General features: G+C 40.7%; 4 protein-coding genes and 3 non-coding genes across 12 annotated transcripts in view; 2 read left to right on the plus strand and 5 right to left on the minus strand.

Moving 5' to 3' along the window:
* Positions 1 to 2,517, minus strand: part of macrod1 (mono-ADP ribosylhydrolase 1) — a 101,970-nt gene extending 99,453 nt beyond the window's left edge. For 2 of the 3 annotated variants that reach the window (XM_041048243.1, XM_041048245.1), the window contains exons 1-3: positions 1,955 to 2,516; positions 1,158 to 1,256; positions 634 to 741 (exon numbers count right to left, since the gene is read on the minus strand). In XM_041048243.1, coding sequence (XP_040904177.1) covers positions 634 to 741; positions 1,158 to 1,256; positions 1,955 to 2,375 — 628 coding nt within the window. In that variant the 5' untranslated portion in view covers positions 2,376 to 2,516. Of the gene's footprint in view, positions 1 to 633; positions 742 to 1,157; positions 1,257 to 1,954 lie in introns of all 3 variants that reach the window. The other variant, XM_041048244.1, reaches the window with a different exon arrangement.
* Positions 2,518 to 3,850: 1,333 nt separating this feature from the next.
* On the plus strand, positions 3,851 to 15,734 carry fermt3b (FERM domain containing kindlin 3b). 2 transcript variants are annotated; one of them, XM_041047609.1, is made up of 15 exons: positions 3,851 to 4,025; positions 5,439 to 5,563; positions 7,533 to 7,766; positions 10,083 to 10,199; positions 10,856 to 11,024; positions 11,170 to 11,272; positions 11,399 to 11,506; positions 12,031 to 12,165; positions 12,549 to 12,595; positions 12,746 to 12,870; positions 13,015 to 13,121; positions 13,290 to 13,505; positions 13,831 to 13,955; positions 14,371 to 14,512; positions 14,906 to 15,734. In XM_041047609.1, exons 2-15 carry the CDS (start codon positions 5,440 to 5,442, stop codon positions 15,083 to 15,085), a joined length of 1,932 nt encoding a protein of 643 aa, XP_040903543.1. In that variant the 5' UTR covers positions 3,851 to 4,025; position 5,439; the 3' UTR covers positions 15,086 to 15,734. The 2 variants fall into 2 exon arrangements, with proteins under 2 accessions (XP_040903543.1, XP_040903542.1); XM_041047608.1 differs by having other exon boundaries at positions 3,852 to 4,025; positions 5,389 to 5,563.
* Positions 6,444 to 6,515, minus strand: trnaw-cca. Its single transcript has one exon. It is a non-coding gene; the product is annotated as a tRNA-Trp (tRNA).
* Positions 9,233 to 9,304, minus strand: trnaw-cca. Its single transcript has one exon. It is a non-coding gene; the product is annotated as a tRNA-Trp (tRNA).
* trnaw-cca lies at positions 9,585 to 9,656 on the minus strand. The gene has a single exon. It is a non-coding gene; the product is annotated as a tRNA-Trp (tRNA).
* Positions 15,735 to 16,067: 333 nt separating the features above from the next.
* Positions 16,068 to 19,104, minus strand: trpt1 (tRNA phosphotransferase 1). 2 transcript variants are annotated; one of them, XM_041047613.1, is made up of 8 exons: positions 19,048 to 19,104; positions 18,433 to 18,543; positions 18,140 to 18,221; positions 17,509 to 17,678; positions 16,952 to 17,129; positions 16,785 to 16,841; positions 16,572 to 16,682; positions 16,068 to 16,462 (listed from the first exon to the last, which is right to left on the minus strand). In XM_041047613.1, exons 2-8 carry the CDS (start codon positions 18,490 to 18,492, stop codon positions 16,440 to 16,442), a joined length of 681 nt encoding a protein of 226 aa, XP_040903547.1. In that variant the 5' UTR covers positions 18,493 to 18,543; positions 19,048 to 19,104; the 3' UTR covers positions 16,068 to 16,439. The 2 variants fall into 2 exon arrangements, with proteins under 2 accessions (XP_040903547.1, XP_040903546.1); XM_041047612.1 differs by lacking the exon at positions 19,048 to 19,104 and having other exon boundaries at positions 18,433 to 18,618.
* zbtb3 (zinc finger and BTB domain containing 3) lies at positions 18,667 to 24,381 on the plus strand. 2 transcript variants are annotated; one of them, XM_041047610.1, is made up of 4 exons: positions 18,667 to 18,779; positions 19,081 to 19,238; positions 20,160 to 20,995; positions 21,715 to 24,381. In XM_041047610.1, the coding sequence occupies exons 3-4, from the start codon at positions 20,163 to 20,165 to the stop codon at positions 22,766 to 22,768; spliced, it is 1,887 nt and encodes a 628-aa protein (XP_040903544.1). In that variant the 5' UTR covers positions 18,667 to 18,779; positions 19,081 to 19,238; positions 20,160 to 20,162; the 3' UTR covers positions 22,769 to 24,381. The 2 variants fall into 2 exon arrangements, with proteins under 2 accessions (XP_040903544.1, XP_040903545.1); XM_041047611.1 differs by lacking the exon at positions 18,667 to 18,779 and adding an exon at positions 18,790 to 18,914.
* The last annotated feature ends 45 nt before the right edge of the window (positions 24,382 to 24,426 follow it).

The raw sequence follows: 24,426 nt of genomic DNA on the forward strand, positions 1-24,426 counted from the left end.
GTTTTGGACTTCCTACACAAAAAAAGTGTTTGGTGTGACTCCGAACAAGCCTTTTGTGGATATATATACTACTGTATGTCCAAATCATTTATTTTTTGTTTTTATTTTGTGTAGTACAGTAAATTACACCTGATGTGTTCACTGACACCTGATTTTCCAAACAAGTCTGTTAATGATGTTTTTAGTACTGAAATTTCACATAAACACTAGCTCTGCTTTTGTGCTGTTTTGCCTACTTTTGACAGCAGTCCTTTTGATTCTCACCTGTTCTGTTGTTCCTTTATTCTTCTGTGCTGTATGTACACTAGTCTAGTAGTTCAAAGAAAACATCACAAGATACCGGTAAATCTATAAAAGCTTGTGGCTGCCCTTCCCACACACTGAGAAAATATAATCATAGCACACACCACCCTCCTAGGTGTTTTGTGTCAAATTTATGTAGAATACATGCACATTGCTGCACAAACAGACTGGAGTCCAAGCTCAGTCTAGCACCAAGTTTTTAAATCCCTGATGATTTCTCATATTTCCAGCTGGATGGCTTTTCTTCTTACTATTACTCTTGTGTGAAAGTTTCTTTTTTCCCCTGCTGAACACATTTGTTGCAAAACGCTCAGTCATTTACACACGTACCTGCATTAACAATAGCATCAATCTCCAGCTTAGTGATGTCGCCTCTGTAGAGGGAAATTTTCCGGTCCAACTTTTCATTCCTCTGATAGCGGCTTGGCTCAGAACCACCTGATCATGAGAGACGCACATTATTCCCATATTTAACATTAAAAGAGTAAAAAAGTTGAAAACGCACATTAATTAAATTCTGATTCCAGTATATAAGAGGCAACTACATTGTTCCATAATATTTGAATTTAAATTGTGATTCAATATATCTAATTCATATATGTGAGCCCTTTTATAAGTGTAAAATATTCTGTTATTTTGTGTGCATGTATACGTATTCATGTATAAGTTTCGATGCTGCTTATAATTTGGAAATGCTCATGGTGTGCAAATTTATAAGCTGTTTGATGTGATGTGGCTAAATGTCTGATAGCACTAGTATTAAAATCTTCACATCACTCCCCAAAAGTCTCACCACCACAACTACCCGACTGACTAAACTTGACAGTGACTTTGAGTGATGTTAGGTGTCTGACCTGCAGTGGGAGTCCACGGCGGGATTTTGTCCAGTGGCACGAATCCAGACACCTTGTAGTACTGACGCCTGTCTTTCACTGACAGAGACAGTAAGAAGTCTGAGGGAGAGGATGAAGAAAGAGACCAGACAGTAAATAACGTGTTAGCTAGATATAAAATAGATATTTTGTTACATATTTATTTCTGATAAAGAACAGGGAAACACTGTACTTTTGACATACCAGACTAAAGAAAGCTTATACATAATATCAAAAACAATGTAATTTAGGGTCAAAGTGTCAAGTCAATTAAGCAAGTCAATTGATTATGATTTCTGATTTACTGAGTAATTCAGTCGATGAGTGAAAAATGCTAATGACGCTTTTTTTTTTTTTTTTGCATTATTCTTAAAATGACATTTATTGGTTTTCAATCTGTGAGTCGACTAAAATGATCAGTAGTTGCAGTCACTCACATAGTGTCGTACATTGTACTCATTATATTTTATGCAAATATATCATGAGATTTTAACTGTACTCTGATATTACAGCAGACCAAATATTACAAGTAATTTTACTCTTTCGGGTTTCATATGCTTATATGAACTAACCTCGTTGATGTGATAACTGTTTTTATCAACACCATCCATTTTAACAGCATGGGTTGCTAGTTTTATTCTTGTGATAACTGGCAGGTAACTAGGCTACATAGTGACAACTGGACAGGTGTTTTGGCCATGTGACAACACTTCAGCCTGCAGTGGGAAGCCCTCTTTACATAAAATCAAAATGTTCTCGGGTTTACTGCACAGTCTCACCCTTTGTTTCCTTCCAGTCTCCCCCAGTAGAGTTCAGGTTAACTTTGAAGGCCATGGCGGCCAGGGTCCCGGTGTGGAGAGACCGGACCAGCGCGACTGTGCTCACTCCAAGGGCTGCACCGAGGGCGACTTTGCCCAACCAGCCTCTCCTCCCCCGGGTTAAGAAGGAACCACTCCCCTGACTGGACTTCCAAAGTGCTGCTGCTGTTGTTGAAAACTTCTCAGCTCGGAAAGCAGCGTTAATATGGCCGCGGACAGGACTTGTTGCTGGCTTCCCTCCCAGCTGGAAGCTTCCAGGAGCTACAATGTGTCCGAACTTGACAGCGGCTCTTTGGAAGTCAGCACGGACACGGGACGGAAGGCCGGTGGCGCAGGGAAGGGCTCTGACATGTGAAAATAGAGCTGACATTTGAAGTGCCATGCCTGAGGGACACCGTGGGGGGGGGCTGACGGTTTGTGTTACAGAAGCCTTCCCAGTTAATAATGTCGGCTCCACCGTGGTTAGGTTTCGTTTTCGACACGAACGCACCTAACTTCTTCAACGTCAAACTGTTAGACCTCACCTACCATTTAGAGTTTTGGATTTTCACGTGTGGATTGTACCATTTTCAAGGGGTGATTGTTTACAGTCGCTAAACGTCTAACTTTAAAAATAGTTAATAAGTTTCACTGTGCGGTCTAGTGCCGGCATTTATGGTGTACTATTCTTACCAGTGAAAACGGTATGCGACAATATGAGCAGTGCTTTTTCTCTTTTTCAATTTAACACCGAGCGTAAAACACTCACTCAGCCGACATGGGAGAGCCGAAGCCAACGACCAAAATCTTAGGCCTCATTCAAGAACAACGGAAAAATTGGAATTACTAGAGGTCAACATAAAAGCGACATTTGTACAATTACTGTACCGAGAAGAAACGTTTTTTAAACTATATATGCTATGTAAACTATATATAGCTATATGAACTGGACAGCTGTCTTGTAATAGTAATTACACACTAAATTACATTATATATCTCGTGAAGGAGGCAGGACGTTCACGGGGGGGGAATAAATACGAGTTACGTTCTCAATACAAGTTTTTCGGAATGTAAACATAATTGCACAACAAGACAGTCTATTTAATGAGTTTTATATATAATCTTGTGGTAGGATAGACTGATGCCGTGTTCTCCTCTCACTGTTTGACTGTTTTCCTGCTGCAGCCTGATCAGTATAGGCTCTAACAAAAAGCTCCTGAAGGCAACATCAAGTTAACCCCCCAATATAAATATTGTTGCCCCCTAGCGGATTGTACAACTGAGTACCAGTAAATTTTGTCCATGGTTGTAGTTTCATCAAGGTTAATTATTTGAGAGTATTAATTTCCCGTAACGGGCAAACTCAGAATTAATCTGTGATTATATATCACAATAACCTGAACTTACTGCATAGGTAATGTACGGGAGACCACCTATGTTTTTTCTTCTATTTAAACCAAATTATTGTCAGGCTTTAGGACAGTACATTCTTTCAGTTTTAGCAGCAAATTAGCAAGTTTATGGTTCAAATTTTTAAGCTTTTGCCTAATCAATCTTCTTTACAATGTATGCTTATACATTTATGCTTGTGAATTTCCCTTGGAGATGAATAAAGTACCTATCTATCTATCTATCTATCTATCTAGAACACAAAATGTGATCACTGATCTACCATGAGTTGTAGGTATATTTTCTATTTTGAAGAAAAGGGAGACAAATGGAGGAGAGTGTCCATTTAATATCTCATGTCTTGTCATTATGCATAATGCACATTCACATTGCCTTATATGTGAAACTCATACTGCCTGTCAGTCAAAAACTGAGTCCTTTTCACGTTTCCGCCTGGCGGAAGCTGACAAAAAAGGAACAAGCCTTTCTTGACAGAAGTGACAAAGGCACTACAGACATTGCTGCACAGACCACAACCCGCCCAACAGAGGCAAAAGCTACTGCACAAAATTTTCGCAGAAAACCTGGGATACTTCTTCAGAGATCTGACACAGGCGCAAGCCCAGTTTCAATTTCTCAAAACCCTGGACAGAGGAGACTGACGGTATTGTCTTTCAAAGAGTGTATGTGTGTGTGTGTGTTTGTGTGAATGACAGCAAGAGAGAAAGTATAAGGACAGAAAGAAAGTTAGGACAGGGTGTGTTTGTGGGAGGTTTCTGTATTTTAAAAATGCAGATCTAGGGTAATTTATTAGGTTACATCACTCTCTAAAATATAGTCTAATAGGTGAAGTGGTAACAGGTCAGAACTTATAGTTCAAAATATGGAGATGAAGAAAGTTTAGGCCTCCAGAGGAGCTGAGGAGCAGCGCAGGCATGCCATCTGTTTTTTGTCATGGCATTTTTTTTTTTATGATAAACATGGTTACATGGACCAAAAACACACTTTTTAATTTTCTTCAAGACGGGCTGTCACTTTCACACACATGTAGTAAATACTGTACTGGCACTGGATGCATATCACACCTTGGGTGGGTCAAAAAGAGGAAGTGTGCGTCCATGGTGATAGTTCAAGGCAGAAACAGGAAGTGCTCCTCAAACTGGACATGTCAGAATAAAGTCACCCTTCCAATTTGTATGTGTGTGCGTCTGTTACTCAGTATCATGTGATATTGAACCCTGAAGTTTGATCGGTAGGTCATCCATCCTCTTTGTGTCTCATTTAATATCTTTAAATCGTGGAAAACCGAAGCAGGTTTTGTATTATCAAATCTATCAAGTTATGTCTCATTTTTTAAAAATGCAGCCCTCTTACAATCCCAGCATACGTAACTCACACTTTTACAGCAGTTTTATGCTTTTTGAAAATGAATTATAAATGCATGTGTTAGCCATTTTTACACACTGATATGAAATTATGCAGACAATATTAATATATAGTAGGATTGAAATGGTCTTTAATATTTTGGAGATGTAATGTTATGATCTTATTTCACAGAGTTTTAAACTGTTTTCTTCAGGCATTGTAACAATTTCTTCAGCGCATAATTTCTCACTCCTGACATTGGACTCTAAAACCGTAATGGTTAAAACACTCAGTTTGGAATGAAGAGACATCTGACCATTTTTCATGTCAGACCTGAAGAGATGGTGTTGGCAGTTTAATCAGTGTGGCGGAAAAAAACACATCACTGAAGTGATTAATTATCAGTCTCGTTCATCTTCCTCTTGTCCTTGACTGCTTTGTCTGAGCTGTCATGTTTCCTCGAGACAAAAACACAAAACATTACATTTGTTGCACATAACAGATCATTTAAAGAGCATTTGCTGAGCAGCCTTATGTAAAAACTTGTTATGAGTTTGACACTGTTGCTAAATCTATCATCTCTTTCATTCTTCCAATCTCTCCATGTTTGTCTCTCCTCCTTTTGTCTCCCCTCCTGGTATCTGTCTTTTCTACTCTGTCAGACCTGTCTCCTTCATTTCTCTCTCTCTCTTGCTTCCTCACTTTCTCCCAGTATGGCGGCGTGGGACCTGTCAGTCTCAGTGGAGGACCTGGGGCCTGAAGCCCCACCTGTCACCATCAGCGTGACCTCTGACCTCCATGTCGGAGGAGTCATCCTCAAGCTGGTGGAAAAGACACGTAGGTCACTGTCTGTCTGCCTCTGTTTGTCTCTGTGTCACAGTGCACAGACCAAAAACTGTTGCGAGATTTGCACAGACACGCAAGTATTGTACAGATAATACTTTCTAGCACGGTTACAAAACAAATGCCACAATCCTCGACTAGTGATGATTTAATGCATTGATCAGTGCAGGATTTCCTCTTACCATTAAGAGATGATGGAGTAAACAGAAATCTAATCTCCAGCAATACTGACAAGTCAAAATCAGGTTTCTGACACATGTATCACTATAGTATATATTCAGGACATAGTACAGCTATGAGTCTGTCTTTAGTCTCTGTTTTTTTTTCTCTCTGTTTATTTGTATTTATGCAATTTTATACTGTATTTATATGTATCAGTACCACAATGTAAAAATGTTTGACTACAAGTAAAAGTCCTGCATTCAAAAGCCTACAAGTACAAAATAATCATCAGCAAAATTAAATAAGGTAGCAAAGTGATATATTTTTACATATTATAAGTGGACAAATTGTTCAGCTGGACTTTTTCTTTATCATGTGTAACATATCACATCTGTTATATGTTAGGTTAATACTAAACTAAGACAAGCAAAAAGCACTTGACAAATCAATTTCAAGGAGACATTTAAAAGTGTGTGTTTACTTATTTACCTCACCCTTAATCTGTTGTTTTACGTTGGCAGTATTTCGTTCTAATTGTCCCTTTAATTGCTAGTTGAATAATTTAGTTGCCCATCAATTCAGAAGCCCCCTTCCCAATTCATGAGGTGAAAATATTCACAGTTTGATGAGCTTGGTTCGTTAAAGACACGGATCCATAACGCATACGTTTTGACGCAGTTCACGAAAAATTACCTCGGGACGCAGAAATATTTGACCCTGACGTGATTTGAACACGCAACCTTCTGATCTGGAGTCAGACGCGCTACCGTTGCGCCACAGAGTCTGATGCAGGTACATGGAGTCCGGTATTCAGTGAACCGTTAAACTATGCAGGTGGTGAAATATCTATTAACTAGCCTTACCAGTCAGCTAAAAGTTTGTTTTAGAATAAACCGAGTCGCTGAAGATGAAGACCTCACTAAACACCATGTAAGACAGCGAATAAGGATTGTTGGTTGAAGTAACGTTACTGAGACTTGTCACTGTAAGAAACTAAAAAAATAACGGTACTAAGAAATGTGTTTGCGGAAAAAAGCGTTGTTACCTGTGGGAACAGTTTACGCTCACTGACCGCTGTATTAGGCACATCTGTACAGTCTAATGAAATCCTGTGGATACTACGGAAGAGGATTAGGGCCATGTGGGGGGAAAAAGAAATTAAAACTCTGAATTTAAAGGCAGAATTCTATTTTTTTTTCCCCAAGTCTGCTTAAGAACATATAACAACACCCACTCTAAACTCAATAAACATAAAGTACAGCTATCACCTCTTTCTGACTGTGTCAACTGATAAATGATAGCATTAATGAACTGTTTTTTCAGACTGGACAATGTCTATGTATCTACAGTAGCTTTGTTGTTCACTTACTGCACAGAATGGATATTGTATGTACATGTGATTCCCAGACATTAAGGTATTAGGAAAAGCACTCATGAAAAAGGAGATATATTGACCCTGATGTTACTTTAAACATTAAGCCTTCAGAGCTGGAGTCAGATGTGCTACCATAGCACCACAGGTTCTTTGAACTTATCCTTAAACTAATGACAAGCCGAATACTGGTGGGAATTTTCTTTCTATTTGTCACTTTAATGGTCAGATTAATAATTCATGTTAACATGTCCAGTTCTTGAGGTGAAAAAAAAATTTATGGACCTTGAAGGAGAAAATTCACCACATGGCTTTTGTTCAGTGATTAAAGAAGTCAGCGACAGGTTTCACACATCCATGCTTGAAATGACTGAATGTTATCTGTGTTTAAGTTTTTAGTGACATCTGTTCTGTGCCTGTCCTCTGCAGAGATTCAACGTGACTGGTCGGACCACGCACTGTGGTGGGAGCAGAAGCAGAAGTGGCTGCTGCGAACAGCCTGGTCTCTGGAGAAATATGGCATCCACGCTGACGCTCGCCTGTTCTTCATGCCCCAGCACAAGCCCCTGAAGCTGGGTCTGCCCAACGGCATTACTCTGAGGCTCCGTGCCTGCTTCTCCAGCCCAGTCTTCCAGACTGTGATGGGCATCTGTAGAATGCTCAGTAAGTCTTTTTCTTTCTTTCCATCCTTCGGGCATGAAAACAAAAAATATGAGGTATACTTTAACTAAACCATTACTTAAAACTGTAATTTATGATTTAAAAAATGCATTAACTCTATTTCCTAACAGTGGGTTAACTCAGTTTTCTATCCACACTGACAGTTCCCTTAGTTCCTTTTCTTCTGTTCTCCTCTTACTGATCATAAGTACTAACACTGTAATAGCTGTTCACAACCTAAATACTCTTCGAGATGTGTAAAAGTGTCTCATTAATATGTTACAGTCTAACTGGATGCAACAACACACACAAGCACCGTTGCCAGAAAACAAGACCTTCACCATCTGCTTCATGCTTTCATTTAGTCTAATTTTGGCACGTCTTGGTCTCAATTCCTCACCAGAAATCCCCAGGAGGTGACAGCAGACTGGAAAGGTTTTGAAAAGCGGCAGGCAGCTCAGAAGGAGCAGAGATCCAGATTAAGAAAGCTCTGATTTGTATCAAGTTTACCAAGCAGCAAGTAGTTCAAATGTGAAGAGGAGGAACAGACACACAGAGATAAACCTCTGCTCAATCCTTTAGTGGATAAAAACAAAAGAGGCTCTTCTACTGAAGAGCAGAATAAAATAGAAGCTCTGACCAATACTTGTTACTTAAAAACAAAAAGCTATTGATTCCTTGAGAAAGTGAGTAATTGTATTAGACCATTATTCACTTTGGATTTACCATGTATTCCAGGGTTTTCAGTCTAACAGGAAGCTCATTACTGGCAGAAGCATCCTTACAGAATAGAGGCTGTTCCCTACGATGATTATGTGCCTCTCTGATTCATGGAAAGTACTCACTGAGATATAGTAATTAGAAGCAAGAAAATCTAAGAATCTCCCATTCAGAATGAAAGTTACATCTAATAATCATCACCTTCATTTTTCCAGTGGTGCTTTCAGCCAAAGTTTTGAAGTGAATCCACAAATGGATTGATAAAAAGAGGTGATAGGTGCACGTTAAGCTTGAATGATACATGTTTTGACCCTTCAAAACATGTATCATTCAACACAGCACCATGCTTCTATTCTATTTGTATGTAAATCTATTTTTTTTTATGGAACTTCTAAGTATATAATGAACCCTGATGTGATTTGAACATACAAATCTCTTATGTGATGCTACAACTGTACCACGGAGTTTCTTCAGGTCTTCCACTGACAAATCAAACACTGGTGAGGGTTGATAGATGGGTTGATAGATGATGAAATTTAAATAAGACAGCATTTGACCTCAGACGCACTACCATTGCACCACAGAGTCTGATAAAATACACATCTAAGAATGAGTTCAGACCTTAACAGTACTCAACAAAATACCCTCTATTGTAAATCCAACTTTAGGCTTTTGAAAACTGAATAGCAGCCAGTGTTTTTTTTAAACAGTACAGCATGGTGAGTAGGCCACTCATGACCAAGAAAATGTGACCCTGACGTGATTTGAACACGCAACCTTCTGATCTGGAGTCAGACGCACTACCGTTGCGCCACAGAGTCTGACAACATGCAGTTATAGGAATCACCTCAGACTTTAACAGTACTGACCAAAACCTCTTCTATTGTAAATCCAGCTTTAGGCTCTTGAAAACTGAATAGCAGCCACTGTTTTTTTAAACAGTACAGCATGGTACCTGTACAAAATTGAGTGTGTGTATCTGAAAACATGGTAAAGATATCTGCAGCACTTATATTATTCATCACTTGGACAGTGTAGACATTACTTGTGCATTTCTGAGATTCAAACGCACTGAGTAGGCTACTCATGACCAAGAAAATGTGACCCTGACGTGATTTGAACACGCAACCTTCTGATCTGGAGTCAGACGCGCTACCGTTGCGCCACAGAGTCTGACAAGCAAGCACCCCAGCTCCATGAATGAGCTCAGAGCAAAAACTTTTAAAAACAAGTTTTATATGTTGTTAATCTAGGTACCACACAGTGTTACAATACATGTGCAGTTGTTTAGAACCATAAGAAGGGTAATAGTTGAAAGACAGGGATTTGCTGTCCAGTTTAAAGCAAAAATATTAACACTGATTTCATCACACAAACTTGTGATCTGGAGTCAGACTAATTACCATTACATGACAGAGTCTATTTAACATTGCTGACTGGTCCAGTGGATAGTGGTCAGTGCACCATTTCCATAGCTGTCCGTTCTCTACATAATTAATTTCATATAATTTCATATTTCTTGTCAGTACAGCTGAGATGCACACAGATGTATATTTAATGAATTAATTTAAATCCATTTCCTCTCTTTTACCTTTACAGACATCCGTCACCCCGAGGAGCTCTCCCTCCTTCGGCCCGTAGAGGAGAAAAAGAAGAAGAAAGATAAAGACTCGACAGAGGAGATCTACGACCTGACCGAGGTGCCCCTCTCCTCGGGTACACTCATTACACTTCATTCACCCTCCAGACGTGCACTCATATTAAATATTAAAAGTGGTGTATCTTACCAAAAATATTTAAAGGCATGAAGCAGATGCAGAAGGTGTAAAATCCAGTTTTAAAAAACCTGCCAAGATCTAAGATTTTATTTACTGCTGCCAACTTCACCAGTTCCTTTGTTAAAAATCCAAATGTTTTACACATTTGTCCTTTGACTTTAAAGAAATCCTCCCTTTACTACTTTACCATCAGTACAGGAAATGTCATAATCCTTTTTTTTTTTTCACTGTAGTCTTAACAAATAAGGTGGTAACAATAATCACAGACAAATCTTGCTCTCTAGAGTTAGTTGTGCCTCTGTGAAGCAATTTGGATATTTGGGATGATAAGGTCTGAGATCTGTAATCCTCAAAAAGCTTTATATACACAGACTCTTAAATTATCTAAATGATCCACACATAAACCTGAAGCACAGTGGAAAAGATTTACCATGGTGTCTAAAAAACACCTAACAGTAATTTTCATCTGACAGCCATGACTGTTTTCTTAAGCAGCTAGACTGTTTTGTTTTGTTTTTTTTGTTTTTGGAAGTCTGCAAAGGTAGCTCCCTGGAAAATGTAACTGTAACCCTCCTACTCCCTCCTGCTTTGCAGTGTCCCGGCCCTGTCTGTATAACGGCATGCCAGCTCACTTTGCTGACTCACCTGAGATGGAGGCCATCTACAAGATGCTGTCAGTTACTCAGCCTCCCCCCGCCCCAGAGGTCATAGCCAAGCAGTACCGCCCAGCCAGTGTGGTGGACAAGGCCCACATCAATGGCAGGTACTGAAGCAGCTTAAGTAGCCACTGCATTATTATTTACACCAGTGCTTTTCCTACTGTGACATGTCAAAATGTCTTCAGTATTTACATTTATTTTACATATAAAGTTATGAACTTATATACTTATATACTTCTTTTTTCTCAGATGGTTGGACTCATCCCGTTGTCTTATGCAGCAAGGCGTTCAAGAAAATGACCGACTCTGGCTTCGCTTCAAATACTTTGCCTTCTATGACATAGATCCCAAGGTGCGTGCATGTGTGTGTGTGTACATGTTCTCTTAATAGACACAGTATGTGTGTGTTTCTGCGTTTGGCAGTACATTTCCTCTTTGACGTCTACCTTCTCCTTCCTGTCCCTCTCTGGCCCTGCAGTACGACATGGTGCGTCTGACCCAGCTGTACGAACAGGCTCGCTGGGCCATCCTGCTGGAGGACATCGACTGCACTGAGGAGGAGATGATGCTCTTTGGAGCTCTACAGGTATAAAACACTGAATACTGGTGAAATGGGTGTATCAATAGGAATGGAAACATTATGTAACCAAAAAAGCTCTATAGGAAGTGGACTGTTCCGTCATGAAAATTATAAATATCACATATTACAGGAATTCAAAAGTTCCACTATTTATAAACAAATATGGTCAAAGACCTAATGTAGACACCAGTCAGAATCCAACATTAAGAAGAGTCTGTCTTCATATTTTGTCAATAAAAGTTGCTTTAAGTAAACTACACATTCATTAATAAATAAATACACAAAAACTTCTAATCTGAGCCACAATCTGACAGCACAACCTTGAAAAACTGGATCAAAATAGAACATTTAAAAGAAGAATAACATCTATCTGCCAATTTGAATAACACATTTTAATGTTTTGGTTTTTCTTTGGCTTTTGCAAAAAATGTTACAGGTAAAACAAGAAAAAAATACACATTTTCTCCTTGAACTTATAGTACCTGATCATAAGTTTGTCTCTCTCCTCTCTTATATTCCAACTCATGCAGTACCACATCAGTAAGGTGTCTCAGTCAGAGCCCCAAATGCTGAGCTCCAGTGCAGCCATGGACGACCTGGAGTCAGCCCTGCTGTCCCTGGAGGTCAAGATGGAGGGAGAGAGCAGCTCTGCATCTGAGATGCTGGTCAGACATATTGGAATTAATTATTTGCCAATAAGAGCAGGCTACTGTCTGGCTTGTCTCAGCTGTTTAACTTCATCCTGGCTTAAATAGTTGACAGTAGACGCAAGTCTGAGGTCAGCAGAAATGGTAAGAGAAATGAAGAAATCGGAGAAATGGCAGCTGTATTCTTAATAGTGTCTAGAATGATTAAAACAGCTTGGAGCTGGAGTTATAAGAGAAAGTATCTTGAAAAGTATCTCTAAAACTATTTATTCATTTGTGTTAAAACTTCAACAGCAATAACATTGTTTAAGGCATTTAAGCATTTTACATTGCTGTTGATTGAAATATGATGGTGAAAAGGGGAATTAATTTATCCACTGGAAAAAATCTTTGTCATCCAGGAAAACATGACTGCACCAGAACTCAACGACTATCTGAAGATATTCAGGTGAGATTCTTTTTCTATCCACTCAGTACTCTCAGGTACACATGAAATGCTGAGCCATTTTTTTCCTACTATGTATGAACAGGTAATATCTTGGGGAAAAAAGGCTCTAAGTGTTTTGATGAAACTGAACCATGTGCCCCCATGTTTTAGACCAAAGAGGCTGACACTGAAGGGATACAAGCAGTACTGGTTCAAGTTCCAGGATACCTCCATCTCTTATTTCAAGAGCAAAGAGGAGAGCATCGGAGAGCCCATTCAACAGATAAACCTAAAAGGTACTGAATAGACTACTGTACTTTTTATTATTAGGATATTTTCCTGTTAATTCACCTATAATGTCCTCGGTTCATCTCTGTGTCTAAGCTGTAAATGTCACATTTCAGTATTAAATGTTGCTTTGATATTCATCCTGCACACAGGATGTGAAGTGGCTCCGGACGTTAACATGGCCGCACAGAAGTTCCTTATCAGACTCCTGATACCAGCGCCTGAGGGTATGAATGAGGTCTATCTGCGCTGTGAAAACGTGAGACCACACACTCTCACACACACCTGACATCCTGTCATTTCTACCACGTCTCTTTCAACACCCCTGAACTTTGTATCACTATCTCACATCTCTCACAGTCCCACCGCTCTTTTTCTAACACTCTGTCTTTACACCTGCACGGTGGCTTTGTCTCTCACCCTCCAGGAGCAGCAGTATGCTCAGTGGATGGCTGCGTGTCGGCTGGCCTCCAAAGGCAAGAGCCTCGCAGACAGCAGTTTCCAGAGTGAAATACAGAGCATCCACTCTTTCCTGGCAATGCAGAAGACCAAGTCCGGTTCCAGTGCACCTGCCAATGATGAAAGCATCAATACCCACAGTCTGGTATCACCACGCTACCATAAGAAGTACAAAGCCAAGCAGGTACCGGACCCACAGACGAGAAACAATCTGTACACAGACACACAATAAAAGATGGATAATAGTAGATGTGATATCTCACATTTCCAGGAGACATCTAGCGCAGAGTACAGGACTACTAGATCACACAATCTCTTATTTATTGAGACTATATTTGATATATGACATTTAACAATGGGCAGAATTACCAATGGAAATGAACATTTTTCTGGACAGCAGTACAGTGATTTTGCACAGTTGAGCTAATTGAACAGTTTTGCAACTGAAAAACCCCTACCCAGAAAACATATAATTACGTCTGACTTTTGCCCTGCGCCTGTTCCCCCAGCTGACTCCTCGTATCCTGGACGCATACCAGAACGTGGCTCAGCTCTCACTGACTGATGCACTGATGCGCTTCCTGCAGATCTGGCAGGCCCTGCCTGACTTTGGCCTCTCATATGTCGTTGTGAGGTGAAGTTTAATTTAAAGCTTGAATAACTACATGAGAAGTGGAAAAAACTAGAACTATCAAAGTTAAATTTTAGCGTAACTGGGTTAAAGTTTTGAGTCTTTTCAGAAAAGAAGAAAACTCACTAGCACTCATTAGCAAACACACAGTTTAAAACTGCATTGAAAGCCAAAAAAACCTTCAACAATCCACAGGCAAAAATTTCAATTCTTTAAAAATGCAAAAAAAAAAAAACCTGAATTGTTACTGTGCTATTCACTAGCCTCTAGTAAGCACTGATAGGAAAACAAGAGTTATTCAGTTCAGCAAGAATATAATGTCAGTGAGTTGTCACAAAGTCTTGGAGAGTTGAAGAGTGACTTTTGCCTCAGCAAGAATTTGAAACACTAGAAGCTGAAAGACATTTCTGACCAACAGGTTCAAGGGTAGCCGAAAAGACGAGGTTCTGGGCATTGCCCCAAACCGCCTGATCCGCATCGACCTGGGGGTGGGTGATGTGGTCAAGACCTGGCGCTACAACAACATGAAGCAGTGGAACGTCAACTGGGACATACGACAGGTCAGACTCATACTGTAATCAGGCCTCTGTCAGGGAGGACAGTTTGCATCAGGAATGTGTCACTGAATTAGCTCAAGAAACGTTGCAGTGTTTCTAGTGGTCATGTAATATACAAAATCTCATGTCGCTATGCTGTGTGTGGCAGCATGAGTGGCAATAAAACTACAGAAATAGGAGTAAGGGAAGTGCCCTCATTAACACTATCCATAAAAAGTTATGGCTCTTATAAGGATGAGCTGAACTTTTAAAAAGAACCCCTAATGTAACATCATCATTCTATTTTGTCGATGTGTGTAATTTCACTAGTATAACAAATTTCCACCCCTAATTTTATGCCTTTATCTTAAAATAATTTACTTCACTTCATCGTGTGTGTATTTCTGATCCCTCCAGATGGCCATTGAGTTTGAAGGTAATGTCAACATTGCTTTTGGCTGCGTGACTGCCGACTGCAAAATTGTTCACGAGTTTATCGGAGGCTACATTTTCATGTCAACGCGCAGTCGTGAGAAGAGCGACAAGCTCAATGAAGAACTCTTCCACAAGCTGACTGGTGGCCATGAAGCTCTCTGAGACTAAAGCTCACAAACAGATGCCCTCGTGAGAACGTCTGTGTATCTAAACAATGGAAAACAACGTGGAATGGGACTTTTTATGATGCATTTAGGTAACCACAAAAGAACAGAAGAGAATAACAAAGGGTCAAAATAAGATATCCTGTTAATGTGTAAATGTGTAAACCAACCTGGTCAGTCCAGTTGTTATCTAGCCTTTGTTCCACACACACACTGTTGTTTGTAAGCTACATCAGTGGATGGAAGACTTTTACATGTTCAGACAGTTCAAGACTCTAGAGTTCCTCATACTGACTTCCACTTTCCTTCATGATGGACTGCTGCTGAGCCAAACTACTGGTCATCTGGTTCAGCATCAGCAGCCCTTAATCAAACTCATAGAGATGTAAAATCAGCACTTGGATGCCTTTACTTTTTCAGCTCCTAGACTTATAATCAGTATTGTTCAGGATGCAAATCCTCACTTTGTCCAGAGCTGCAGTCTTATTGTCACTTAGACTTGTTTTAGAAATGAATGGCTCATTACAGCAGCTACATTATTAATGCCAAGAATTAAAAACAATGAGAGTATGAAACGCATGCCAATATTAAATGTTTACCACATAAACCTATAAATAAATAACCATTTATTAAAATAACGACAGCAATTCACATTTCATTCTCTGTTGTTTTCACACCTTATGGTCATGACATATGGTGGTAACTTCTGTTGTTTCTTACACAGGAAGCTTCTAACCAATTATCTCCTCTCACATGCTGAGAGCATGTCCATATCTCATAAGAAACTGTTAAGGCAGTCCGTTAACTAAAACCACAGAGTCTGTATCCTCTGCTTTCCCATGCTTGGTCACGTGACTAACCACACATGCGGTATGTCTTCAAATGTTTCTCCATTTAAAGGCCTGGCTGGTTGTTGCCAGAAGTTAGTGTTTCTGTTTGTAACCAGTGTTATATATTTTAAGTGCTTGGTGAAATTGTGGTTGTTAGTCAGTGTGTGCCACAGTTTATTTAGCACTAACAATAGAAAAGAGAAAACAAAGACTCAATACTTCTGATATTTGCCAGCATAGGCTGGGTAAATCATCATTTAAATATAAAGGATTCTTTCCTAAAGCCATCTTGATCCTTTAAATAATGATGCAAAAGTGACATTTTTTTTCCAATTAAGTCCCAAATTTAGGATAAATTTTGAACGGGCTCTCCTGTTCTTGACCAAAATCGCCTCACTAGAATGCTCCTGCCAAACAACACGTGTTACCAAGGGAACTAGGATAAGCATCAACCAACCATGGGATGCTAACACAGTCAGGTGAGCTTTCGTGCGACCAATGACAAACAAGTGTTCCCTGCTGCTACTGCAGTGGCAGGATACTCCCTGAAACACAGGAGAACAGTGAGATCAGTAATCAAGTAGTTGTGAGCCCTCAATCCATGTTGTACAACAAAGTCTTAACTGAGTGAATCCATGTGATAATTTTTCTTACTTGTAGGTCTCAGTCTTAAGGCCCGGCTGAAATATTTTGGGAGAAGTTTTCCCTCTGCATCGCCTGCAGTCAACAACACACCATTCTCTGACCAGAAGAACTCAATACCGTCTGTACAGATATACACATAAAACACACGTAAGAGAGATTCTTGCCTAAACACATAGACCGAATTGAGCATACTGGGCAGCAGTCAATAGTGGCTAAACTTACCAGCAAGAGCTTTGTGCACATCGATAAACACAGCAAGATCACAGTCTTTCCTCATGCCTGGAGGGAAAATGAATTAACTCTGTATGACCAGTTTATCTTAATGTTCACCAGACATGCTTGTGAGTCTCTTTTTCTGTTATATGGACACACACACACACACACCTTACCGCTGATAACGCCATCCTCCCCTGGGAGGCCTGACGCCAGGTGGATGTGTGTCCTCTTCATGCAGCTCAGGCCTTGTTGCTGAATGGAGCTCCATTTGCAGAGGTAGGAGCCATGAACTGCCTCAGCAGGGCAGTCTGGAGAATCAATCAGGACCGGTTTCAGCTCCAAATCCTTTACCTGGCCACAGCAATGGAACCAGCATTGACATAGCACTTAATGGGGGTACACTGGAGTTTTTTTTGACCAGATTAGGATTCCTAAAAAATGCCTGGTATGACAGTTTTGTGGCATAATTAGTTTCTTAGTGTGAAACTGAAGTGTTATTAGAGCATGATTAGGGGAAAAACTGAGTAAAGGATTAAAATCCAAAGCCAGTGACTGTTTGTATTTGCCCTGTGTTCAGCTGACATGTCGGTTTTTACAATAAATACCTGTCAACAACTCAAGCAGAGAAAATCACATAACTATGGAAAGGTTACATCAAATCAAACTAAAAGATCCACTTTTGCACCAGAGTTGGTGCTGTACTTCTTCTAAAACATATTACTCTGCAGACCTGCACTGAATGGCCCTGATTGGCTCGAATCTGCAAACGTCCATTTTCTGGGTGGGAACGGAGCTTGAAGCGCTGCTTGTCATTTGTGGCCACCACTCTCTCAACATCTCCCAATGAGTATGAGCGGAACTGCGGATGAGTCAGGAGTTCTTCCACAAACAGGAAGCCATCTGTGAGCATGAGAGATGTTACAGCTATGTTCACATTTCCACAACTGTACAGAACACTGCCCTGGAATAAATGTACAATCATTATGTGAAACTGAAAATACAGATGATAGTGTTTTGAATGACGGGAAAAAAGCCCCTGCTATTCTGAGACCTGTAGCTATTGGTAACAATGCTAACATCACATGGTCAATGTAAGTTTTGCTGGAGCCCAAACAGGTAATGCTACCTCACCTGGATTTTATTAGGCACTTTGACTATGGTGGATGATCTGAATGGTACAAGTCTTTTGACTGAGAGTGATTCAGGCACAGACCAAAATAAATAACTTCAAATAAAACTTTGTTCAGATTTAAAGCATTTGTGAAACACCTGTGTTTCACCTGTCAAAGTTCTGTCAGAAACTGTGACAGTATCAGTGAAGGCACACTTGTGTTACCTGTACCAGACAGTGAGCAGCTCACCTGTACCCATGTGAAGCCCCATCTGTTTGGCTCCATGGCGAAGGGCATAAGATAAGGATTTGGACAGGCGGACATCTCTGTCCTGGTAGGAAATGACAGACAGACACACTCTCAAATTCAGCTCTAATTATAGCTGTGGTATAAAAATAGGGCCTAGACTCTCCCATACCAAACAATTCATACTGCCTGCCTTGATAGCCAGTCACAAGCATGCCATGGTCAGAAATCAGTCTTTGAACTATTAAAGAGAAGGGGGCCTTTTCCAGTTCATGGGGCTGCAATCTCTCACCCACCTCTCCACCACGACTTCTTCTCCTCCCTCTGCCTCCTCTTCCTCCTCTGTTACTGTCCATTTAAATGCAGGAAGCTCAGTCATTCAGATCATGATTTGAAGCCGCTGGACGCTGTACCACATAGTGTAGCGAGTTTGATTCAGCGAAAACGTTTCACACGATCACACCTGGTCAACAAACTGCTGTGAACAAAACGTGCAGTTTGCTCCCACTTCCTGTCTGTTACCCGCTTGTAGGTGGCAGTGTGGCGGTTGGAGCACTGGAGCTGCGGTAACCTGCCACCACAGAGGAAAAGCTTAGCTGCATTTTGTCTGGGAGGAAAACACTCCGCCAGTCAGCAGCTGCTGGTAAGAACATATTCACCGTATCCACCAAAGTATGAGGCACCCCAGATCAGAACCGGTGCTTTCTATTTCAGGGTAGCTCACGACTCATGCCGACAGATGCTAACAGAAAACTGCGCGCTGGGATTTTACACAGAGGTTGAGCTAACTTGGCTAACTAATGTTAGCATAGTTGAGCTGGAGCTGCTTGTTTTTCTTGTTGCACAACCTCGGCATTTAGGACAATATTTCTGTACGACATTTAATGTTGTTTGTCAGGTTTCTTCCTCACCTGTTTGCCGTTGGCTGTGTTGTTTGTATGTAGCGTTACAGTGGTCCTGTGCGAAGACCGTGCCAGTGGACTGAGGAATCCGGGCAGATCACCATGGAAACGTACCGTTAGCTACGTTAGAGGATGGCAGTTCTCCGGAGACTCGGCTGTCCATAAACAGTGTTTAAAGAGACAAACAGGCCGTACTTTCCGTGAGTATCCTCTTTAAAAAGAATTGTGTCCTATAAGTCTTTGTTGTTGTTGTTGTTGTTTTTTTTGTTACATGTCGATGTTGTTCCCGTATTTATTTTTGCTAAACAAACGGCGATAAATAGGTGGACTTAAATTACAATGTGACCTATGCTACTTTATGCTTCTACTCCACTACATTTTGGAGGCAGATGTTGTATTGTTCATGCCACTACATTTATTAGATAGTTTTAGTTACTTGTTATTTTGCAGATTTATATTTTTAATCCAAAATGTGATCATCTAAGTTAGCTATAATGTAATACTATAGATTAATCTTCCCGGCAATATAGCAAGTTAGCCCGAAGTTTACCAGCTGCAACATTAAAACGATGCTTACACACAAATGCATTTGTGGTTACATTCAAGTATATATTACTTGAAATGAGCCATTCCACATAATTAGTACTTTTACATTTGGAAATTTGGGTATATTTTGATGCTATTACTTACATACTTTAAATAAAATTATGGATGTAGGACTTTTACTTGTAATATAGCATTTCTACTCTGATCTACTGCTATTTTTACTTCTGAGGACTTCTACTCACTTCACTGTAGATTTTTCAGCAGGACTGTTTCTTCATTTTTTCTTTCAAGAAAAAAAAATCTGCAAATATAACTAAAACTGCTTGGTTTTATAGTGGGATGGGGTTTTTCTTTGTAATTTGGGTGAACTGACCCTTTATGGATATTTCCCCATGAGAGGTGACTGAAACTTAATTTTGTGCAAAGAACTTATCCAAAGAAATCACAAGAGAACCACCAAAAAATATTTTCAGCATCCTTTATGCAGGTGTAGTGATTTATTACAGTGATAACAGCATCACGTCTATATCTATATGTCTCTGCTTTCCCTCATGTTTATACTCTCTTTTGTTCAGGTGATGGAGTTCCCCCAGCATTCCCAGCAGCTACTGTCAGCTCTGCGTTCTCAGCGCCAGCGGGGCTTCCTCTGTGACTGCACCGTCCTGGTTGGCTCCTCGCGTTTCCTGGCTCACCGGGCTGTTTTGGCCTCCTGCTCGCCTTTCTTCCACATGTTTTACTCAGATTCCCCAGGGGCTAATGGTGGAAACGGACTCAACAGCTCTGTCACGCTCGACAGCGACATTGTCACAGCTGCTGCTTTTGGCTTGCTCTTGGACTTTGTCTATGAAGGTGTGCTGCAGCTGGAGGAGTCTCTACCAGTGGAGGACATATTGGCAGCGGCAAGCTTTCTGCACATGAACGAGGTGGTGAGAGTGTGCAAGAGACGACTGCAGAGACGAGGGCCTCTGGCTGAGGCTGACAGCACTCGCTCTGAAGAGAGCGCTGGTCTGAGGAAGGCAATAGAGACAGGAAGAGAAGCTGGGCACGACAGTGGAGCTGAGCCTGTGGTGGCTGTGGCAGGAGATCACTTGAACCCAGTCGCCATGGCAGTGCCACTCTCACCAGTGTCCGTAGTGGCTGAGAGGAGGCAGTTGGAGTCTGTGAAGTCTGAACGGAGAACTGGTGGGGGGTCATCAGAGGCACGAGTTCACACTCCTCTGAGCCCTGACCTCGCTGATACCACCCAGCCAGGCATGGATGTCCCTCCTCTGCCCCCAGGTGGAGAGCTGGTGCAGGGCCTTATTGCTGGCCAGTCAGTTCCTGCCTCTGAAGGTCACATCAGGTTGGGGACTGGAGGTCTTGGGGAGGGGTTGGCACTCTGCAGCCCTTGCAGCACCACAGAGACATATAGGTATGGGTCTGTTGTAAATTTTTACAATGTTTTACCAGGGAAATATAAAAACATGGACATTGCAATCACAATAGAACTTTTTTTACACTGTCCACTACATTGAAGATCTGTGACCAGTTGTTTTTTTAAGTTTAAGTTTATTTTAAGTCTGTTGGCAGCTTTTCCTGATAAACTGATCATTTATATCAGGAAATTGAACACTTAAAAAATCAAATAAAACAGAAGATGGCCATTTGAGAACTGAGGAAATATACAGAAACACAAAAACAAAACAATATATGTACTGAATTTACAGGGAAGTATAGTAATGTTGAATGGAGCAGCGGTTCAGTGGACTGATGCCAGACAGATGTTTTTATGAATTTTATATATTTTCCTGCCTTTACTAATTTCTTATTTTCTATCACTACAGCCTCGTCATTTTATTTTAAAACTTTGAATCTTCATATGCGTATTCTTACCTCAATGAAAAAAAGTAAAGTAACTTACTAAACACTTGAGCCTAAACAGATATCATGATATACATTGCACAGAAAAATGGAATTTGCCTCAGCCACTACAGAAAAGAATTATGGGCCAATACTGAAAAAAAAAGTTGTATTCCTTTAAGTGCATTCTCCTATGCATACACTTAATTGTTCCCCCATGTACTGATGAGCCTTCTTACTATATGTTGTTGCTAAAATGCTGTTTTTATCTTCCTGTCTCTCTTTCACCAGCCACAACAGCAACCAGCAGCCCTCTTCCTCGTCCTCTTCCTCCCTGGCCCCAGTGAGTCAAGCTGGTGGTCGGTCAGTGGTTGCTCTTTCAGAATCCAGCCTCTCCCCCAGCCCACATCCAGACATACCACAACTGCCCCGTGACAATGACCCTGTTAATAAAAGCTCAGACACTGACCACAGAAGCACATCAGGTGGAGGACAGCAGATGGTCGTGTTAATCCAAGCATCAGCACCCACCTCGCATTTACAAACCAACCTGACAAACTCACCAATTCAGCGTGCACCTCCCCAAATCCGAATCCAGAGCGCTGTGTCACTCCAACACCAAAGCATCCACTATCACTCTACTCGTCAGACACAAACACTTAAGGGACCTGAGGGGGATGCAGGAGCTTCACCCACCACTAGAAATATGGGCAGAGTGAGGACAGACAACAGTGATGGAGAGAATGTAAAAGTCAAAGTGGAGGCCATTGTTATATCTGATGAAGAGCTAGAGGAGGAGAAAGAGGAAAGCAGAGAGAGAGAACCAATGATGGAAATGGAAGATGAGTTTGAAGATGACATCCAAGAAGAGGAGCTGAACAGCCCTCACTTTCTCCACTCCCACCCACAGGGCCTCCTACAGATGACCTCCCAGTCAAATGACTATTCCTTCCCTCTGTCCCCCTCCTCCTCCTCCTCTGGTGCCGGCCCTTCCTCCCAGGAAACCTCCTCCTTTGCCCCCTCCCTCATTCCCCCGTCCACAGCCCAGCAGCATTCAGATCCTCCTGCATACTTCCAGGACTTCCAGGACTCAATGGGGAACTTTGTGGAGGATGTCCCCACATGTGGCGTCTGTGGGAAGACTTTCTCATGCACGTACACACTGAGGCGTCACGCCATTGTACACACACGCGAGCGCCCGTACGAGTGCCGCTACTGCTATCGGAGCTACACGCAATCAGGCGACCTGTACCGGCACATTCGCAAAGCTCATGACCACACACTGCCGGCCAAACGCAGTAAGGCAGATGTGGAGCCCTCCCTGCCACCACCACCCCTTAGCTAACACACAAACAGACACACAGTTGTATTTCTACCCTTATTCACTCTTACCAAACATTAACCCAATATCCTGATTCTAATTCCACCTTCAACCCTAAATCGAGTGGGTCTGTAATTAGCAATTTTCCCAATTAAGTAATGAATTGTTTTGTCTATAAAATATCATAAAATGGAGAAACATGTCCATCACAATTTCCCAAAACCCAAGACAGCTTCTTCAAATGCCCAACAGTGAAAAACTCAATTATTATAGCACTAAAATAATCAGAAAATATTCATTCATAAGAATTTGGCCTTTTTTCTTATTAAGTTATACAAAATGATAAATTAATTGTGAAAATAGTTGCTGAATAATTTTGGTCTGTAAGCTAATTAATTTTCTAGTCCTGGCAGCTCTAAAATTACAATTCCTTTACAGTAAATAAAGAGGACCGACAATGGACCGATAATGTCATCTCATAATATCATCACCTGGAAATATTTCCAGGGTAATCTCCTGAAATTAAATTTTGGGAATATAAGGAATTAATTTCTTAATTTCCTTTCCAGTATGCCAGCAAAGTTTGACTGACTGTAAATGTAGTAGCATTGTACCGTCTAGTGTTTTATTTACAGGTTTAACCTGTCAGAGTTGATCACATGGCAGCAAATATCTGCACAAACCCTAAAGTAAAAATAAGATTGTGCCATTATAGCTTATAAAGCTCCTTCCTTGCATCTATTTTGATATAGCTGCAGATGTATACAGTATGAAGTAGAAGATAAACAGTGCCAAATGGCCTTTTCTTTGCCTTGTTTCTTCATCTCCTTTAGCAATGCAGAAAAAATGAAATGTCTTTGCTTAGGAAGGTTCCTAAATGACCCAACTGACCCAGAAGTATCAAAGTGGCAGCTGTACAAACTGAATGAATCCTCTAAATGCTAAGAAAGGTGCTTCAATTTACTGTACGTACAAATTTACCAAGAAATTGCTGGTCCACAACTTTTCTGTTCTTTCAGGATTTAAATGATGAACAATACAGTAGCCTACTGTAAATTCAGCTGGATTCTCTTAGCACTGTGCCTGTCTTGTTCTGCTTTATGATTTCTCCATCACATATTTCACAGATTTTCCTTGACATTTCCCATCAGGGTCAATTAGAAGACGTTTGGGATGGAAAATGGGTTTAATTGTCCAAACCTACGTTCTTTGCTACGACAGCAGTGGAGGTGAGGGAGGAGGAGTCAATACCTTTTGGGATCCACCCTTTGTGTGTTTGGCTTTGCTTATTCTGTAGTGTTTCTCCTGTAGTAGAAGACCGAATATACAGTATGAACACACTTTTGACACATGCAGTAAATCTGCCTTCTCTTTAAATGTTTAAATTTAAATTTTAAATTGTGCCTCAATGACTGTTTGACAGTTTTGAATTTGTCCTTCTGCACCATTTTACATGTTTTTAGGAGCTGGTCTTATGAAAATTGATTACTATTTGTATTACCACACAAACCAGTCATAGAATTGATACTCTTAAGGAACAGTTCAATATTATTTAGAGAGTTTCATGGTAGCAAGTGTGCAAAATCTAAATGTTACCTTGTGAATAAAGACTGTTCAGACTGAACAATGTGTAAATATTTTAATGTTTCAGTGAATCACACAGTGCGCAGGTTGGTCAATCA

The sequence above is a fragment of the Toxotes jaculatrix genome, chromosome 10, assembly GCF_017976425.1.
Source record: "Toxotes jaculatrix isolate fToxJac2 chromosome 10, fToxJac2.pri, whole genome shotgun sequence".
NCBI classification, from domain to species: Eukaryota; Metazoa; Chordata; class Actinopteri; family Toxotidae; genus Toxotes; species Toxotes jaculatrix.

What these genes read in the sequence shown, in the direction of transcription:
- fermt3b (XM_041047609.1), top strand. Translation starts at nt 5,440, where the DNA reads ATGGCGGCGTGGGACCTGTCAGTCTCAGTGGAGGACCTGGGGCCTGAA. An exon ending in GCTCTGCATCTGAGATGCTG is followed by an intron (nt 12,166 to 12,548) that starts GTCAGACATATT and finishes TTTGTCATCCAG; the next exon opens with GAAAACATGACTGCACCAGA. An exon ending in TCTATCTGCGCTGTGAAAAC is followed by an intron (nt 13,122 to 13,289) that starts GTGAGACCACAC and finishes CTCACCCTCCAG; the next exon opens with GAGCAGCAGTATGCTCAGTG.
- trpt1 (XM_041047613.1), bottom strand. Translation starts at nt 18,492, where the DNA reads ATGGACAGTAACAGAGGAGGAAGAGGAGGCAGAGGGAGGAGAAGAAGT. An exon ending in GGAGGATGGCGTTATCAGCG is followed by an intron (nt 16,842 to 16,951) that starts GTAAGGTGTGTG and finishes TTTTCCCTCCAG; the next exon opens with GCATGAGGAAAGACTGTGAT. An exon ending in TGTGCACAAAGCTCTTGCTG is followed by an intron (nt 16,683 to 16,784) that starts GTAAGTTTAGCC and finishes ATATCTGTACAG; the next exon opens with ACGGTATTGAGTTCTTCTGG.
- zbtb3 (XM_041047610.1), top strand. Translation starts at nt 20,163, where the DNA reads ATGGAGTTCCCCCAGCATTCCCAGCAGCTACTGTCAGCTCTGCGTTCT. An exon ending in AGCACCACAGAGACATATAG is followed by an intron (nt 20,996 to 21,714) that starts GTATGGGTCTGT and finishes CTCTTTCACCAG; the next exon opens with CCACAACAGCAACCAGCAGC.